This window comes from Mustela erminea, chromosome 1, assembly GCF_009829155.1.
Source record: "Mustela erminea isolate mMusErm1 chromosome 1, mMusErm1.Pri, whole genome shotgun sequence".
NCBI classification, from domain to species: domain Eukaryota; kingdom Metazoa; phylum Chordata; class Mammalia; order Carnivora; family Mustelidae; genus Mustela; species Mustela erminea.
In genome coordinates this window covers 56,380,360-56,398,347 of record NC_045614.1, presented here as the reverse complement: position 1 = coordinate 56,398,347, position 17,988 = coordinate 56,380,360, and the positions used below count along the sequence as shown (strand labels likewise).

Below are 17,988 nucleotides of genomic sequence, written 5' to 3'. Positions count from 1 at the left end.
AATATATACCCCCCAAAAATGAAATAGCTCTCTTGGAAAGATACCTGCACACTTGTGTTCACTGTACCATTATTTAAAAATACCCAAGAAGTGGAAACAGTTTAAGTGAACATCAATGGATATGTTGTATCTTAAGTGTATTAATGGATAAAAAAAAAAGTGAGATGGATAGATAGATAGATAGATAGATAGATAGATAATGGGATATTATCCAACCATAAAAAAAGAAGGAACTCTTGCCATTTGTGATGACACAGACGGACTTTGAGGACATTATGCTCAGTGAACTAAGCCAGACAGAGAAAGACAAATACTATATGATCTCACTTATATGTGGAATCAAGAAACAAAAGAACTCTAATGTATATACTTATATTTTAGATGCATACTCTTCTATAGTGGGCATTACTACCTATATATTATACATTCATATGAATGTTTTATGGTAGAAAATCAGGTATTCTGAAATTTTGTGGCTGATTCAAGGGACTTTCAGGGGTAATGCTTACTCGGATAGGTTTCACTGCACATGCCAATGTCAGAAGCTAGCCATTGGGGAAAGACAGAGGACTTGGTGAGTGAATACACCTAGGTCAATTCCTGGTTAGGTCCAAACCCATATTAGGAGCCTGGTCAGTCTGTGAGAATCCCCAGAGTGGGTGTGTTGGGGCCTCTGAAGAGCAGCTCCACCAGATGGTCTATTAGTCCAAGGTTAGAAATGAATGGACCCTCCAGGGGAAGCCTGTTCAAGCTGCTCTCCTGTCTGTAAGACTTTTCAGAGCCTTTAATATGTGGGTGGCCATTGTAGCTGAGCTCAAGCAGGGAGCACAGCATTCTGAGCTCCCCAATTTATCATCCAACCAACCTCCTATGTTTCTCCAGAGAAGCTGGTGGAGGGAGGGAGGAAGGAGGGGAAGGAAGGGATAGACCCTACCATTCTGCCCAACAGACCAAGAATGCATGTTCAGTTTTGAATTGGGATCAGAATGAAAAGCATTTACTCACAATGGAGGGAACAGAGTGATTCCCATGAGGGAGCTACAACCCAGACTTGGGAGGCAGAAGAGAAAGAAGAACCCAGGCTTTGTCCTCAGGGGCTCAGAGCTACTGCTGGCACACAGGGTAGAGAGCAGCTTCAGGGTGGTTCATCTCTTCATGAGTTTCCTGAGCACCTACTGTGTGCCAAGCCCTGGGGGTGCTCCAGGAGAAGAAGGTTGACAGGCCTGGGTTCCATGGACACCCCCATGGTCAGGGAGATGACTGATATTGGACATATCCTTGCAAAAGTAAGCAATGTCACTTCTGAGAGTGGTAAGTGCTGTAAAGAGATCATGTGAGTCTCTTGGGAGGGGCAAAGGGATGCTTTCTGATGGCCCTAATCTACAGGTGCCAGGGTCTATAATCCTGCACAAGGCTGGCACCTGGCAAGGTGGGTCATGCAACTCCCCCATTCTACAGATGGGCAGACTGAGATAGGAAAGTGAGGTACTCTCTCAGAGTTCTGGGGTGGGGTTGGGATGGAAACCCAGCCATATGACTTTGATGCCAGTGCTCACTTGGCTGTCACATGGCCCAGCCACAAGACGAGGTTCTCAAAAACTTGTCTGCTTGGAGAATCTGAAGTCAAGCAGGCTCACAAAAATAGAAGAATCTTCCAGAATAAGGGAATTAACTATCCATCTCAGCTCTGCCACAAAAGAGCCATGTGACTTTGGTCAGCCTCCAGCTTGCTCAGAGCCCAAGATGGAGGTAGACAGACCTCCTTTCATGGGGACAGATGAGGCTATGCATGAGGCAGGGCTGTCACAGGGCCTGGCCCCATGGATCCTCAACGAAAAGACAAAAGAAAGGAGAGTGAAGCCCCACATGAGCCATCACTCCTGGGGTGCTGCCCAATCCAGCCTTCCTCCCCTATGCTATGACTCAATATTACAATCATGATGGCCAAGCCCGAGGAAAGAACACACAAGTGGATGGGAAAATGGGCAAAAGCATGAACAGGCAACTCACAGAAGAGTAAAATGTGTATAGCTAATAAATACAGTAAGAGGGTTCACCCGAATTACTTCTCAGGGGAATGCAAATCAAGACAGCAGTGTTTCCCACTGTTCCCTGGGCAAAAATGAAGTCTTGGATAATGCCAAGTGTTGGAGAAGCTGTGGATCAACACCACAGGCTGGCAGGAGTGGCACTTGGCACAGTCACTGTGGATATCAGGTTGCTGTTCATACTTTGTGACCATCCATTCCATTCCTCTGTATACACCCAAGGGAAACGTGCATACACTAGCACCAGGAAACATGCACAAAGGGGCCCATGGTGGCAATGTGACAAGTCAATGCTTAGAGGTGGTCCAGATGACCCACCACCAAAAGCATGGAAGCATAGATCAGAGTCTACTACTGCAGCCAAAAGGGATCCACAACAGCTGAAGGAACACCGTGGATGGGTTTTATTGCTATTGAGGGATAAAAGTAAATCCAAAAGATCGGATATAGAGTGATGATGTCTTTTCATTATAAGATTAAATACAACTAAAACCAAATAATTTCTTTCTGGGAACTATATCAATATGATAAAACAGACAAAAACAAGCAAGGAATGGGAAACCCAAGATTCAGGATGGAGAAAGCATGGCTCAGGAGGGAGTGGCAGGGGTACACAGGGGATGGTCAGAGGAGGGCGTGTAAATTACTCATTCTTGTTCTAGTTGTTGTGTTGTGTGGCAGATTCAAGGAGGGAGGTTCATTGTGTTATTTAAGAAAACGAAAAGGGGCACCTAGGTGCTTCAGTGGGTTAAAGCCTTTGCCTTGGCTCAGGTCATGGTCCCAGGGTCCTGGGATCGAGCCCTGCATCGGGCTCTCTGCTCAGCGGGGAGCCTGCTTCCCCCTCTCTCTCTGTCTGCCTCTCTGCCTACTTGTGATCTCTGTCTGTCAAATAAATAAATTAAAAAAAAAAGAAAAGGAAAAGGCTGAAGGGAGTGAATACCTTCTCAAGCTGTCAAGGGCCACACTAGGTAGTAGGCGATAAAGCTGATGTGGGGCCACATACAGCATTTTAATAATCCTTGGCATTTAAGACCCATGAAGAGCTGGCCCACAATCTCATCTGAGACTACTAACCCCCCTACCTCCAGAGGCTGCAGACCCGTGTTCAAGATCCTTTTAGCAATCCAACTTCCATGTCGTTGCCCCATGTCAGCCAGGACCCTATTCACTGGTGAAACTCTTCTTACTCTTTAAGACCCAGATCAAAGGCCATCTCCACTTTCTAGCTCACTTGTCACAGAGGAGATTAGGACACAGAGACATCAAGGGCATGCACAGGGGAAAGACCATGTGACACAGGGAGAAGATGGCCATCTGCAGGCCAAGGAAAGAGACTTCGGAAGAAATCAAACCTGCTGACACCTTGTTCTTGGACTTCTGGCCTCCAGAACTGTGAGAAAAGGAGCATCTTTGTCTAAGCTGCCCAGTCTGTGGTTCTTTGTTACAGAAGCCCGAGCTGGCTAATGGACTCATGAGCAGGCCCTCTCCCCTGAGAGGTGGTCTAGGTGGGGCTCCCAGGTCTGGCCAACAAAAGCACTGCTTCGCTTGGGCATGTGATGGGACACATGACCCAAACTCAAGTCCTGTTAGCTGATCCAGGTGGGATGGACCTTAGGACTTCTGTAGGTGCCCCCAAAGAAAAGCTAATGCTTTTTTAAAAAAACAAACAAACACACAAATTTAGAACCTGGAAGTTGTGGTTCTGGCATATTCAGAGCCATCTGGCTGCCCCAAGAGGCCACTCTGGGGTTGGTAGGAACCATTTCTTTTTTTTTTTTTTTTAAAGATTTTATTAATTTATTTGACAGACGGAAATCACAAGCAGGCAGAGGCAGGCAAAGAGAGAGGAGGAAGCAGGCTCCCTGCTGAGCAGAGAGCCAGATGTGGGGCTCGATCCCAGGACTCTGAGATCATGACCTGAGCCGAAGGCAGCGGCTTAACCCACTGAGCCACCCAGGCACCCCAGTAGAAACCATTTCAAGGATCAGCACCATCCCTGACTTTGCAATGACTTAAGCAAACATAAATTCCTCTCTTGGCCTGATGAGAGGGCTTGAACTGGGTTTCCGTTTCTAGCATGCAAGAAGGCTTTGCTGGGTACATGCCCATGGCCTTCTCCTGAGATACAGACAGTAAAATTTAGAACATTCATGAGGGGAGACAGAGCCATGAAACACAGAGCCAAAGACCAGAGTGGAGGCTGAGGAAGTGGTAGAAGGTGAGGCTTCGCGTCTCAGCATGAGACGGATAACTATGCCAAGGGGCAGCGCCCCCCCATGTCAATTTTCCCCTTCTTCCTCCTCAGTCACAGACCCTGAGCTGGTCTCAGAGCTACTCTGAATAAAAGACTACACTTCCCAGCTTCCCTTGCAGCTAGACGTGGTTATGTGACTGAATTCTGGCCAATGAGGTATAAGTAGAACTGTGGGGTTGCAGGGGGAGGCCATGTTTCAGGCCATCCAGAGTGAGGCCTTGATGGCCAGACCTCTTCCCAAAGTCAAAGACCTTACTCTTGATGCCTCACCAAAAGGCAGGCTTGTTGGCTGGTCATTGCCAGGAAGAGGCAATCCCATGAGGGCAAGAGCCCCGAAGGCACTGAGGAAGAGCCCAGGAGCCAAAATCTGAGGTGTCCTCAAGCAGGGTATGTTTACATATGAGGAAACCAAGGCTCAGAGGAGAAGTGACTTCTCAGACACCTGGGGGTCTTATGTGGGCCTCCTTGTCCTCTGCTCCACCGCTACCACCTTTCAGGTTCCAGGCCAGGGTAACTCCTTCCTAACTGGCCTTCAGGTCATCAATCCTACCCCCATCCTCAGCATCACTACCAAAGCAGAACTTCACTCATGGCACAGTGTCACCTCTTGCCAGGAAAACTGGACCAGACTCCTAACTCCCACCCTGACCCCTCCATAGTTCATTCTATTCCCAGCTGCTAGAGCAAGGCTACTAGGATCCAAAGTCAGATCCTGTCATTCCCTTGCTCTCCATTCACTGGAGGAAAACCCAAATCTCTGACTTGGTCTGACAGATGTCATACTGTCCAGCTCCCGGCTGCTTCTCTGACCTCTGAGACTTCTTCTTCCCCCTGATCACTGTACTCCAGTTATACCAGCCCTCTCACTGGTCCTCAAACAGCCAAATATGTTCCTGGCTCGGGGCCTTTGCCCATCTATCCTCTTTGCCCAGCATGCCCTTCCCCAGACATGCCCATGGCTCACCTCCCTCATGAATCCAGAGGCCTTCCTTGACCAAACAGGCTGGAACAGCAGCCTCCAGCCATGGTGGGCACTCAGTAAATATTTGGTGAACGTATGAGTTAAACAAACGAATGAATTTTATAGCGACTCTTCAATGAGCCTTCCAGAATGACTGACTATTAAGCTGGATCATGTGATGTTGCCATTTTTGCAGGTCAAAAATCATTGAATAGAGGCTATTTCATACAGAATGACCTTACTTTGGAAGCTACGCCTTTGCTCCAATTCTGCAATGGCTCCCACCACCTAGTTTGAGTTCAGACTGGTCAGACTGATGCCACATGCCTCTTGGACCTGGCTCCCAGTCACTTCCAGGCCTGTGGACTTGTCGCCCCTACCACTGCTACGCCCTGGGTTTTCTTAGGCTCCTCTCTTTGCCTTGGTTCCCTGAGGCCACTCAACGTGCAATGGACGTCTTCAATTCTACAACTCTTGTCAGCTGGAAGGGCTGCTGGACAGCAGGGCTCCTGGAACCATAACCCTCCTTGTATCCCCCAAATGCATGGTGATAATGCCAGGCTATGGGCTGGTTCTTCCAAGACTGCGGGTTCTTCCAGGGTGCCATCATCCTAGTCCCGGGACACCCTGTCACTAACTTTCAATGACCTTGGACAAGTCCCTTCTGAGCCTGTTTCCTCGTCTGGAACATCTCATATGTCAGCAACACACAAGTTTAAAATAAGGCCAGAGCCCAGGCCTGGGTCCCAGGGACAGGGGACTGGGGAATGTGAGCAAGAGAAGGCAGAAAAATCATGGGTGCCCACAGAAGGCTCCCCAGACAGGGATTTCAGGGACCTAAACTGGACTCCCAGTGTGGATGCCACCTCCTGGTGTGAGCCAGGGCAACCCCCACCCCGCTCTGGGCCCCGTTCTCTATCGGAAAAGTCAGCCCTGAGGCTGGAAGAGAGAGAAGGAAGGGCAGGTGGGACAAGGCAGAAATCTAAGCACGGAGATGTTGGAACGGGCACACGGTGTAAAGAGAAGTTCTAAAAGAGGAGGCCACAGTGCTCCCTGCCAACCTCACCGTGAAGCTGGGGTCTGTCCCCCTCAGGAGTGGATAAGCAGGTGCCTACAGAAGACGGTGACCAAACAAGACCCGCTCAGGACTGAGAGGACCAAGAAGGAGGAAGGAAACACCCAGTGATGAGTGCGACGGGGAGCCCAGCTCTCATGGAGCTGGCATTCCCAAGGGGTGAGGAAGGAGTCACAGTGCCAATGAGCTGAAGCTTCGTGGTGTGAGGGACTTTAGACCCCAGTGATCAAGGGAGGCCCGGAGGCCATGACAGAGAGGTCTGCACAGAGAATGAGGGGCGTTCTGGGGTGCTGGCTGTGAGAAAGGATCTAAGGCAGAAGGAATGTGTGGTGCTGGGGACCCAGGGCTGGACACAGTGTGGTGTGTCGGTGCGTGGGGGGGTGGGGGGGGAAGATGGGAGCAGAAGGGGGCAGAGGTCAGCAGTGCTTTCAAATGAGAGGAAGACTCCATAGAGTTTTAAGTAGGGAAAATGACATGACTTCATTTTCATTTACAAAGGAGGACCCTGCCTGCAGGAAGGTCTCCAGAATAGCCAGGGGGCAGTGGGATGCCAAGGGATGGGGTGGGGAGGGTTGCGGTGCTGGGGAGCCCAGAGGCGCCAGCTGTGTGACTGGAAGGGAGGAAGTAAGGACACAGAGAAATGGCTGGATTTAGGGTGAATCATTTCCATATCCACTGAATTTACTGATGAGGGAGAGAGAGAACTTGGGGGGTGCCTTTAGCGCCATCCAGTAGGCCCGGTGAACCACTGCAGCCCAAAGAGACCTGAAGCGGACTTATTTCTAGGGAAGTTCACAGCTTGGCAGCAAGCCTGTGGACTTCCCAGCCCCATAGTCCAGACACACACAAGCAGAATACAAAACATGGCCTTCTCCACAAAATATGGAGGCCTCCCAATGACCAACCTCCTTTCCACCAGGTTTTCTTCATAACTGCTTTGAAAACCAAAAGTGTGACCTGACCCATGTCTCAGTGCATGTATCCGTGTGTGTCTACACACATAGACACATGTCCCATGTATGCATGCCTGAGCAACACACAATTCCCACAGAACAGGGTTTGTAAATTCAAATGTCCACAGTAGCCTGGTGAGTCATGAAAGTGGACTGTGTGATAATAGGGAGTGGTGAGGACTGTGGCAGGGGTTCCATTTAAAGGAATCTTCATTGTCAGCCTGACCCCCTAATAATTGTGTAGGCACATACATAAGTTATCAATAGATCTTCCATGTTTTAAAAAGAAGCCAGAAATTCATACTTTGAGGTAGAAAAGTTATTTTTTTTAAAAATTGGACTTCAATTTAAGAAACATCCGTGCTTTTTCAGCTGACTAGCCTTTAGGCCACTGGTTGCTGGGTTTCAACTTTGCATAGGTGGTTGGAGTGGTCTGGAGTTGAATTAGAGAGCCGACCCTCCCCAGGAGACCTGATTCAAGTCATGACACCTGCAGATCCCATGCTTGGGAGCATTGCAGCATGGGGCAGGTGAGAGGTTCGTTGAGGGATCCTGAGGCTATTCTGGTCTCGCACAGCCTCTCAGACCTTGCATAAGTTGTCTGGGTGAGCACATACCCACTTTGAGCTCCTTCCCGAAGACGGTGCGCTCCCCTAGTGCTGAGCAGTTCCAGCGGCCATTGCGGAACTGAAACTGACACTCGTCGAGACCCATTTGTGAGCCTTCTCCTATGACGATGATGGCGTCGGGTCGGCTCTGGCAGATTGCCCGCTGTCTGGGAGCTAGGCCCGGGATCTTGTTACAGATGATGCTCGCGCCCAGAGCTACCACCGAGGAGAAGCCACTGGAGCAAGGGGACACAGAGAAAAGGAGTGTTAGGCCAGCAAGGTGGGGGCATGGCCTCCACGCCCTCCCGGGGTATCTGAGGCTGTTGTCCCCACTCCTCCCACACACATACAGATCATACTAGCCCCCTACCCCGTTGCTCCCAGCAGGGGTCTCCCAACTTTTTGATACTGCACCCCAAACCCACAATTACTCATTTTGCAACCCATATCGGTACTTGCCTAGAATGTATAGTCAATATGAGTGAGGCCTGATTTCCTTTTACTATACACACAAAAAAGACGACATATGCTGCAAATATGACATTGTGCACAAAGCAAGTTGCCTTCGGATTTATGGTAGGGTTCAACTGAGATGAAATTTAAAATCATGCAAACTAAAACCCATTATTGTTTAGGAATCATGTCTGTGTGATCAAACTGCAAAGGCAAGCAAGGGGACGATAATCACAAGTTTCCTGCAGCGGGGGCCCTGAAAGGTTGTGGGGACACGTTAAAAAAAAACTGCAACTGCTTTTACATGTTATATATACTCTCCAGTATGTATGATCTATATCTTCAAAAAGTAATTGTGAATGGGAGGTCTGGTGTTTTCTTTCTGTGTGCCCATGGAGCATGTGTACCCCACTCCAGGCATGATCAGTCCTAAAGGATGCCTATGACTCTTCATACAGTTCTTGTCTTCTTTATTCACCTTCTGTGCAGGTAGATATTGGTTATTTCGCAGGTGCCAATCACTATGCTGGGAGAGAGGCAGGGGCCTACCCTCCAGGAGTTCTGGAGGGAGACCACACCCATTTCATAAATGAATAAAACAGACCATTTCAGACCATGGTAGGCACTGTGAGGAGAGTAAACCAGGAGGCCGTAAATGAGGAGGGTGGGCTTGGGAGGGAATAGAGAGGGGACAATTTAGCTGGGGTGGTCAAGGATGGCCTTCCTGGGGAGGTGCAGTGCAGCACGGCCTGAATGGCCAAGAACCAGTCATAGGAAGGTCTGGGGCAGAGTAATCTGGGCAGAGGGAAGAGCAAATGTCCATTTCTTGGTAGGGGATGGCAGGGGCAGCAAGCAGAAAGATGCCACAGAATCTGGTGTAGGGCTCAGGCACGGAGAGAGTCTGAAGACACAATCTGGTAGAAAGGGCTAGAATTTTCTCAGGTGTATCAGGGAGCACTGAAAGGCTATATGCAGGAAACTGACGGGGTCCCATCCCTCCAGCCCCACAGGGGAGAGGAATGTGGGGATGTGGGGTGCCAGAGCAGGAGCTTGGAGAAGAGACAGGGAAGAGGGGGTGGTGGCTTGGCCTAGGCACTAGCTGGGGTGGCAGCAGATGGAGCTGACCAAACTTCCTGATGGGCTGACTGAAGGGTGGAGCTGAGCAGAGGAATGGGGAAGGGTATGAGGGAAAGACAGGCGTCAGTGTGACTCCGGGGTATCTGGCGGGGGGTAGGGCCATTTCCTAATATCAAGATAACCCCAGACAAGCTCCAGTGACGACCCTGATGATGCAGGTAGCCCTTCCTTTGCACAAAGATGGTCCACATGTCTGGAGCTTTTAAAGAGAAGACCTCACCTCTGATGCCTTATTCTGGACATAATAATAAGAGAGAGCTTTCATTTATTGAAGGTCACAGCCAGCCCTGGGCAAAGTGCCTCACACTTTCCATCCTGGGACTCAGCTACAGGAAGTTGTTCTGGAATTGGAATTTCTTAAAGCGAGGATCTGTGTACCCAGAGTGCAGGAGAAGAGGTGACCCCCACTCCTCTCCAAGCACATTACTGACTGGTCCCTACCCTATTTCCCTCAATCCTGCCTTACACTGGCCCTCTTCCTGCCTCCTGCCCTTTGTCCTTACTTGTTGCCTTCCCTGGAATCTCTCTCTTCCCACTGAGCTTCACAGGCTTGGCTTCAAGGGATACCTTCTTTGACCACCCCAGCTACAGGAATCTGCCTCACCCTCTCACCCCTCATAACTTGGCATCACAGTCTCTGTTTTGTTTATGTCATTCTCTGGATTACTTATGGTCTTCTGCCATGGTTGGTTCTGTGTGCCCACTTTGTTTATCACTTGTCCTTCTCATTGGACTATGAGCTTTTTGAGGTAGGGATGATGTCTGTCGGTTCACTAAATGGCTTCTGAATGAATGGATGATGAATGGGTGAACTATGGAGTTTCTAAAATATCGCTCAAGGTAAGTACCCATGACACAGCAGGTGTGCCTGCCCAAATATGCCCCGAATGCATCAGTGAACTTTTGCAGCATCCCTACCATGCCAAGGCAGGAGCATAAGTGTTGCTGCAAACACGGGATACATGTGACCTTTCTAAACAGCCTGGTGGGCAGGATTCACCCTTTCACATATCTGAAAATTGAGGCTCACAGAGATTGAGATCTGGAGGCTAGTGGGTCACCGATCTGAAACAGAAGCCTTGCTAGAGCTCTCATTCATTCATTTCAGCCACTGAAAGAGAGTCTAACACGGCCAGAGCTAGAATGTTTGAAATGTTTGAGGAAGAGGCAGCATGGAAAGATCATCAAGCAGAGATGTTTGGGCCACAAGTCAGCGAGAACCTGTCAAGCCCTAGCTGACGGCCAGGGAACTCCCACCCCAACAGAGTATAATGATTTATTAGAGTAAAAAATTCATAGGAACAGTTGTCTAGCAGCTAAAAGTTCGGGCCTAGAGTGCCATTGAAGCTCCCTTGGCCTTCTAGCTGTGCGGCCTTGGGCAAGTTGCATCCCCTCTCTGTACTTCAGCTTTTCCATCTCTAAAAGGAGGATATTGATTTTTAATCCTCATTTCACAGTGTTGCTGTGAACATTAAATGTGTTAAAACACAGAAAGTGTTCAAAAGGTGCCAGGCACTTAGTATGTACTCAATTAATGTGCTGCTTTGTGGTTTTTGTTATTATGGGATTTGATTATTACAGGGGGACAGTGCTTGAGTCGCTGGAACAAGCCACATTAAGTAAGAATACCACAGATGCCCTGCCATCAGCCCTTGGCAGGGAGGAACTAGGCACATCTGGGGAGCCAGAAGGCTTCTTGAGGACCTTGGGACTTTACCCCCCATGCCCATTTTACAGATGGATAACGGGAGGCTTAGGGAGCAGCAGGGCCCAGGGCCAAATTCACCCTGCAATTCCTTTTCCTGACTTGGATCTCTCCCCGCCACAAAGGGCGACTGCCAGGCTGAAGGCTAGCTAGCGTCCTTCCTAGCTCCCTCCCTCCAGGGCAGCGCCCCCGCTCCCCCTCCCCACCCCCCCCGCCGGGCCAACGAGGTCTCTGCGAGTCGGCGGGAGGTCCCGCGGGCGGGGCAGCCAGGGGAGGTTATTTTCTGTTGTTTTCCCTTTCTCTCTCCCTTCCCTGGTCCCTCCGCCCCGATTCTAATTAAAAAGAAGATAAAGCCTCACGCGGCCAGCGCCAATCAGCCCGACCAGCTTCCTGGATGCTGGACGCGCGCGGGGCGGCGGGGCCCGGGCCAAGATGAAGATTAAAGCAGGGAGAAAAAAGCCACCCAGACGCGGACGAATCAATAACACTTAAAACACACCCGCAGGCAGACAGCGCGCGAGCCCCGCAGCCGCCTCTCCGCCTGCGGTCGCCTTTCGGTCCGCGGTCGCGGCCGGCGGCCGCCTCGTCCGCTCTTCGCGCACCTGCTTGCAGCCAGGGCCGTTCAACTTGCGAAAAGCCCGCTACCGAGACGCGGGGTGGGAAAAGGGGAGGAGTGATACTTGCAAAACACAAAGGCTCTGCCACACACAGACACACACACACTCTCGCTGCAGACCCCGCAGCCGGCCGCCTCCCCAAAGCCGGGCAGTGGGGAGATTCCCCCCAACCCCCGGCGGTGGGAAAGCAGGTTTTGTGAAACCAGCCAAGGTGACCCTTTAGCGCCAGTACCTCTATCAAACCCTAAAGCCCCCCACCCCTACCCCTCCGTGCTTCACATGCATTATCTCCTAAGTACAAAGGGTGACTGGCCCTGTAAATGCGGCTCCAAGACGCGTCCTGAGCCACCGCCTCCCACTTTCCAGCCAGAGCGCCGCCCCGGGCCCCACCTCCGTGGAAATGCTGGAGTGCAGCAGGGAGGGCTGCTCCGCGCGCCAGAGGACTCTGGTGCCGGGTTTTAGGGGGCGGGGTGGCCCGCCTCTCTTTGGCGCTGGCTCTTGGAGGTTGCCTCTCTGGGTGTCTAGGGCCATCTCTCGTCCCACCTTTGTGTGTGTGCGTTGGGGATGGAAGGAGCTGTCCCCTTGGCCTGGGGAAGGGCTCTAGGAGTATTGAGGGTTCTTGGAAATTGGGTGGTGTCAGGGATCTGAGAGCGGTTTGTGTTTGTGCCAGCGAAGGTCCCTCCCTCTAGGTACCTGTTCCCCGTTGCAAGGACCGGCCCCGCCTGCTACCGGGGGACTGCCCTGTCTCTAGGAGAAGCTGTGTCCGTGACTCTGTGAACAGAAGTCCTCTCGGGCTCTGGGGTCTGAGCTCCTTGGGAGCGGCTGTCGTCCTGACTCCTGGCTCCGGTGTTCCTGGGGGAACCTGCTGTTCCTATGCCCGGGTCAGAAGTGACCCTAGGAGAGGCTGGCCTTTGCAGCAGCTAGTTCGGAGTCCCCCAGGCTGCACCGTCGTACTGGTTGTCTCTGGTTCTGAGGGTTACCCGACTCCGACATCTTCAGGAAGGCCGGACTTCTGCCCAATCTCCAGAGCCCTGAGCGCCCCTAGGGCTCCCGCCTGCGGGCGGGGGGGCGGTGTCTTTGTGCGCCCACCCAGACTCTCTGAGGGGCCTAAGAAGTTGGTGGCCAGCGGCCGACCCCCTCCCCGGGCCAGGCCAACTTTGCCGGGACACGCGTGCAGGGGATGCGAGCGGCCCTTACCCGATCCGGAGGTAGACCATGCCAAGGCTGAGAAAGAGGTGGCCCAGGCAGCGCCGCGCTTTCCGGTTCATAGTCCCCGCTGGCCGACGGGGCCGCGGGCCGGGCTGTGCTGATCCCGCGGGCCGGCCCCGGCGGAGCTATCAACATAGCCCGCCCGGGAGGCGCGGGCCTAGGCGTCCCGGGTGCCGTCTGTCCGTGCGCCCGTCCGCTCGCTCGGCGCCTGAGCCTCGCGGGGAGCGCGGGAGCCACGGAGCGGGAGGAGGGAGGGAGGAGCGAGCGCGGCGCGGGGCGACGCCGGGCTGCGCGCGAGCGGCGGGTGCAAGTGTGTGAGGCGCGGGGAGTGCGGGGGCGCTGCTGCCGCCCGCCCCCGCCCCTCCCTCCCTCTTTTCTCCCGTCCCTCCCCCGTCCCCTCCCCCTCCCCCTCCCGTCTCTCGGGAGCGCCCGAACCGCACCCCCGCGACCGCGGGACCCGGCCGCCAGCTCTAAGAGCGCGCTCACGCCTTGCCCCACGCGCTCCCGCGGCGCCCCCTCCCGGCTCCAGGGCGCGGAGCCGGGCAGGGGGCGGTGGGAGTCCTCTGGACCCCCACTGGTCGCTAACTCTCAAGTTGCGGTCGAGCTGGCGCCCTGCGACTGCCCGTGGGATTGAGAGGATCAAGGCTCAGTCGAGAATTCCCGCGCCCTGGCTTGCCTCGTTGTCCTTCCCGCCCGGCCGGGCGCTCAGAGCTAGGTGGTGTTAGGTGGCACCCGGGTTCCCCCTTTCCCCAGGCTTCCTTGCCCAGCTTCAGAGAGCGCCCCCTTCCGCGGAGTGGGAATAACTGGCTCAGCATATTCCTTCCTCACCCCTGTCTATTCTAGGAGGTGCGGCAGGTGGGTGCCCTGGTAGGGCAGCCTATTCTGGAATGCCGCTCCTAGCGGACAGCCGGAGTCGGGCTGCGGCCAGGATGCCCCGCACAGGACCCAGACGTAGGCCTCCCAAGCAGCCCGAGCCGCCCGAAGGCGCCTGGCGCGGCCGGTAGCTCAGCGCGCGCTCGCGGCGACACCTGGTGGGCACGGCGGGTATTGTAGCTTCACCTCCTCCCCAAACCCGGTGCTCTGAGCTTCCTGCGACGTAAACCCCAGTCCAGTGAGCTAGCGGAGCCCTTGGGCTCACGTTTCAGCTGAAGAAATTGAGGCTCAGAGACGCGAAGGTGTTTCCCCAAAGTCACCAGCTGGTAAGTGGGAGAGCCAGATTGGAAACAGCCCCCCCACCACACACATTAACCACCACCTCGCAGGGCTTGCCTGTCCTTTAGAATTGCTTTTCTAAGTCTTCCCTGAAAACCGCTGTTCATGCCTTCATTCGCATCACACAAGTGTCTGTGCCAGGCATCATGGTGGGCACCAAGGATACAAGGAAAGAAGGACAAAGGACCTTCTCTCTTGGAGTCAGGGAGACAGACAGAGGTCAACAAAAACATAATTTCAGACATCACAGGGAGAGGTGAAGATGATAAGGCAGAGGGATGAGAGAGATACACATTGGACTCCTGGGGATTTATCTGAGATCTGAGTAGGTGGCATTCCAGTTGAGACCTGAAGGATGCAGGATCTGGGGTCCCAGCATTTCAAGAGGGAGGACAACCATATAGAAGCTTGGAGGTGCACATGAACCCCAGGAGGGGATGTGGGGCTGTTCTCAAGAACAAGAAAGAAGCCTGGTGGGGTAGATGGGAGGAGATGGGGGCTCACAGATCCCACAGAGCTGCGTAAGCATGTCAGGGAGCTTAGATTTCACAGGGGAAGTTCAGCGGGAAGACATTGGAGGGATAGGAGGAAAGGTGATTCATCTGATGTGTGTGTTCAAAAGCTCCCTGTGGAGACCCCCAGGCGGCTGAGGGGTGAAGTGTAAGGCTGGGCAAGGTGGAGCCAGGAAGACCAGAAAGGAGACTACCCCATGGGTCCAGGCACGAGACATTGGTGGCTTTAAAACACAGCCACACAATTATTCCACATGCCTCCCATTGAGAGGTGGGCTTTCTGTGCTCTCCCTGCTTGAATCCAGGTGGGCTCTTGTGTGGCGGAAGTGATGCTGCAAGGCTTTCAGGCTAGGTCATAAGACACAATGCAGCTTCCGCCTTGTTGGCTGGAGCATTCCCGCCGGAGCCCTGAGCTATTCTGGAAGGAGTCTGGAGGCTGCCATGATGTGAGGAAGCCCAGTCCACAGTCCCACTTCAGCACTGGGATTATCCCGGCCCAGGCATCAGACGTGTGAGTGAAGGAACCTCCAGATGATTCCAGCACTTGGAATCCCCTTATTTGGAGTCCTCCCGCTGAGGCACTGTGGACAGGGATTTCTGCATTCATCCCAGTGTGCCCTGTGTAAATTTCCAAGCCTCATAACTTGTGAATATAATGAAATGATTGCTTTATGCCACTATTTTTGGGGGTGGTGCCTGTTACCTAGTAATTGTAACAACTAAGGTGGGAGTGAGGTGTGGGGAGAAGGGGGATGCTGGGCCTAGGTCACAGGCAGCTCTGATAGGACTTGGAAGGGCCCAACTGAGAAGGGGGAGGGAAAGAGAGGAATGAACAGTGACCCCTAGGCTGGCGGGATCTTTCCCATTGACGAAGGTAGCAGTGAATGACAGTGGGGGAGGAAGAATGGAGCAGCCAAGGGACTGGGACGAACAGTCACAAAGTGTGTCTTAGCCATGCTCTTCCTCCTGTCTTCCTCCTCCTCCTCTTCCACTCTCAGACGAGCTCTGAGCAGTTTTCCTTCAAGGCATCACTCAAATGTGTCCTCTCTTTCCTGTATGCATTGTCCTCCTCTTAGACCAAAGTTTCATTTGCGTTACAGATATTGGGGGACACTCACGACTGGGACATCGGGGCAAAGTGCTGGGATGTAACAGTGGGTAAAGTAAATCCTGTGTCTGCCCTCCTGGAGCACCTAGTCTGTGGACTGATTCGATGATCTGGCATACAGGTGGAGCTTCCTATGTGCCAGACTCTGTCATCAGCACCTTGACTCATTTAATCCTTTAACAATACTCTGAGGTAGGTGCCATTCTTTTTGTTAATATTATTATTAGCATAATTATCATCATCTTTTAGAATGGAGAAGGCAAATCATGTAGGGATTAAATAAAATCCCAAACTCCCACAGCTGTCACATGGCAGAATTGGGATTTGAACCTATGGAGTTCTGACTTCTGCTCTTAATCCTTCAACTGTGCTTCCTGTCTAGTGGAAAAGAGAGGCAGGGGCCACTGGGATAGTGAAGAAGGTATTAGGCATCGAGGAGGGAGATGCACAGAGGGCTGTGGGAACACAGAAAAGAGGGCTCCCAAACGGGTGGGTCATGGAATATGTTCCTAATCTGGGATCCAGAAGGAATGAGTTGGGGTTCACCAGGCAGAGCTTTCAAAGCCCGAGGAAGCAGGGCCTCTGAAAGTCTGAGGAGCCTGGTGAATGGAGCATCAGAGGGAATAGGGTTAGGGAGGGCTGCGGAGATAAGACCCAACAGGGAGTCTGGGGACACAGGGCTTATTAATGGGTTTGGGCTTTATCATAAAGGGAAGAAGGGTGTCACACAATCAGATTCATGCTTCGGAAGGCTCATGGCAGCTTTTACGGGGAATTGAGAGAAGGGGCAACACGTGGAGGCAGGGGTTGTCGACAAGATAGGTGGAGCAGGAAGGCCAGTGCACACAAGGGTGGTGCTGGGTGGCAAGGAGAAAAGTGGACAGAGGGGCGATCTGGTTTGAAAGAAGAATAGACAGCATGACATCCCCAAGAACAAGATTCCGTCCTGGAGGCACTGTGGCTGGTGAGGGCAACACAGAAATGAGACAGGGAGAAGCAGGTCTGAGGCTGATGTGTCTGTGGTCACTGAAAGGGCCGCTGATAAATGGGCCAGGCTCTCAGGCAGGCGGGTGTGGGCTTTCGAGAGTGACAGTCTCCGCAAGGCCTGGGTGAGATGTTGGAGAGGTGGAGAAGGCCAAGTGGGGACAGCCAGCACAGAGCCCCAGCTCAGCACGATTGAAAAGACGAACTGAGGAGGAAGAAGGTAGAGTGGGCAGGAAATTTCTCGAAGAGGTAGAGAGGGAGAAAAGAGTTTGCAGGGTCAGACCTCAGAGGGGGAAGCAAGGACTGAAAAGGGTCCAAACTCATCAACTCAAGAATCCAGAGATCTTTATGGTCTGGCTTTCCAGCCTCCACTTTGTCCAAATCCCCTGTACCCGTATCATGAAAAATTAGTGAGCTTCCACTAATATTTGCAAAATGAAAATAGACTAGAAAATAACAGGATATTGTATATAATAAGTCTCCAACTGTGTGTGCGTACTGTGAGTGCAAATAAAAAACAAACAAACTTGGGACTGTTACTCCATCCTGCTATTCCTTTTCATATGTCTGGGATGCCTTTCCCCTCATTTTCACCTGGCCAATGCCTCTCATCCTTCAAGGTCCTCCCAAATGGGAACTCATCTGAAAAGCCTTCCCTGATTAACCTTGCCTCTGTCCAAGGCACTTGGTCTCTTCCTCTTTCATTCACCCATCCATCCATCAAACATTCACTGAAGATAAAAGTGTGCTGGATATGGGATCCAGCAGTAAACACAGCGGACATGACTCCCTCCTTTGAGGAGAGAATATCATAATGCATTTTTTTCCCTTTGTGCTCCATGGCCCTTTAGCTGATCCTGGAAGGATATCTGAGCTCACGTGCCTCCCTTTCCCATTAGAACTTGAGATCCCTGTAGACAGGACCCCCTCTCCTGCCTCTCTGTATCCCCAGCAGCCAGCATTGACCGAGGACAACTATGGCTTGATAAAAAGAGCATAGACCTTGGGGTCAAAAAGGCTTGGGTCTGAATACCAACTCTGCCACTTAATAGCTGCAAAATCCAGGTCAGTTTTGTTTTTATTTTATTTTATTTTATTTTATTTTATTTTATTTTATTTTATTTTATTTTATTTGTCAGAGAGAGTGAGCAC

The 17,988-nt window shown here is 52.1% G+C and overlaps 1 protein-coding gene and 1 long non-coding RNA gene across 5 annotated transcripts in view; one reads left to right on the top strand and one right to left on the bottom strand.

Annotated features, from left to right (window-relative positions):
- WNT7A (Wnt family member 7A) overlaps nt 1-13,408 on the bottom strand; it is a 60,927-nt gene extending 47,519 nt beyond the window's left edge. Inside the window, exons 1-2 of the mRNA XM_032328557.1 lie at nt 13,009-13,408; nt 7,909-8,135 (exon numbers count right to left, since the gene is read on the bottom strand). Coding sequence (XP_032184448.1) covers nt 7,909-8,135; nt 13,009-13,079 — 298 coding nt within the window. The 5' untranslated portion in view covers nt 13,080-13,408. The remainder of the gene's footprint in view (nt 1-7,908; nt 8,136-13,008) is intronic.
- Nucleotides 1-16,050, top strand: part of LOC116581894 — a 28,503-nt gene extending 12,453 nt beyond the window's left edge. For 2 of the 4 annotated variants that reach the window (XR_004282389.1, XR_004282417.1), the window contains one exon: nt 11,071-11,166. This is a non-coding gene — a long non-coding RNA (uncharacterized LOC116581894). Of the gene's footprint in view, nt 1-9,763; nt 10,145-11,070; nt 11,167-15,844 lie in introns of those variants that run through there. The other 2 variants (XR_004282465.1, XR_004282510.1) reach the window with 2 other exon arrangements.
- The last annotated feature ends 1,938 nt before the right edge of the window (nt 16,051-17,988 follow it).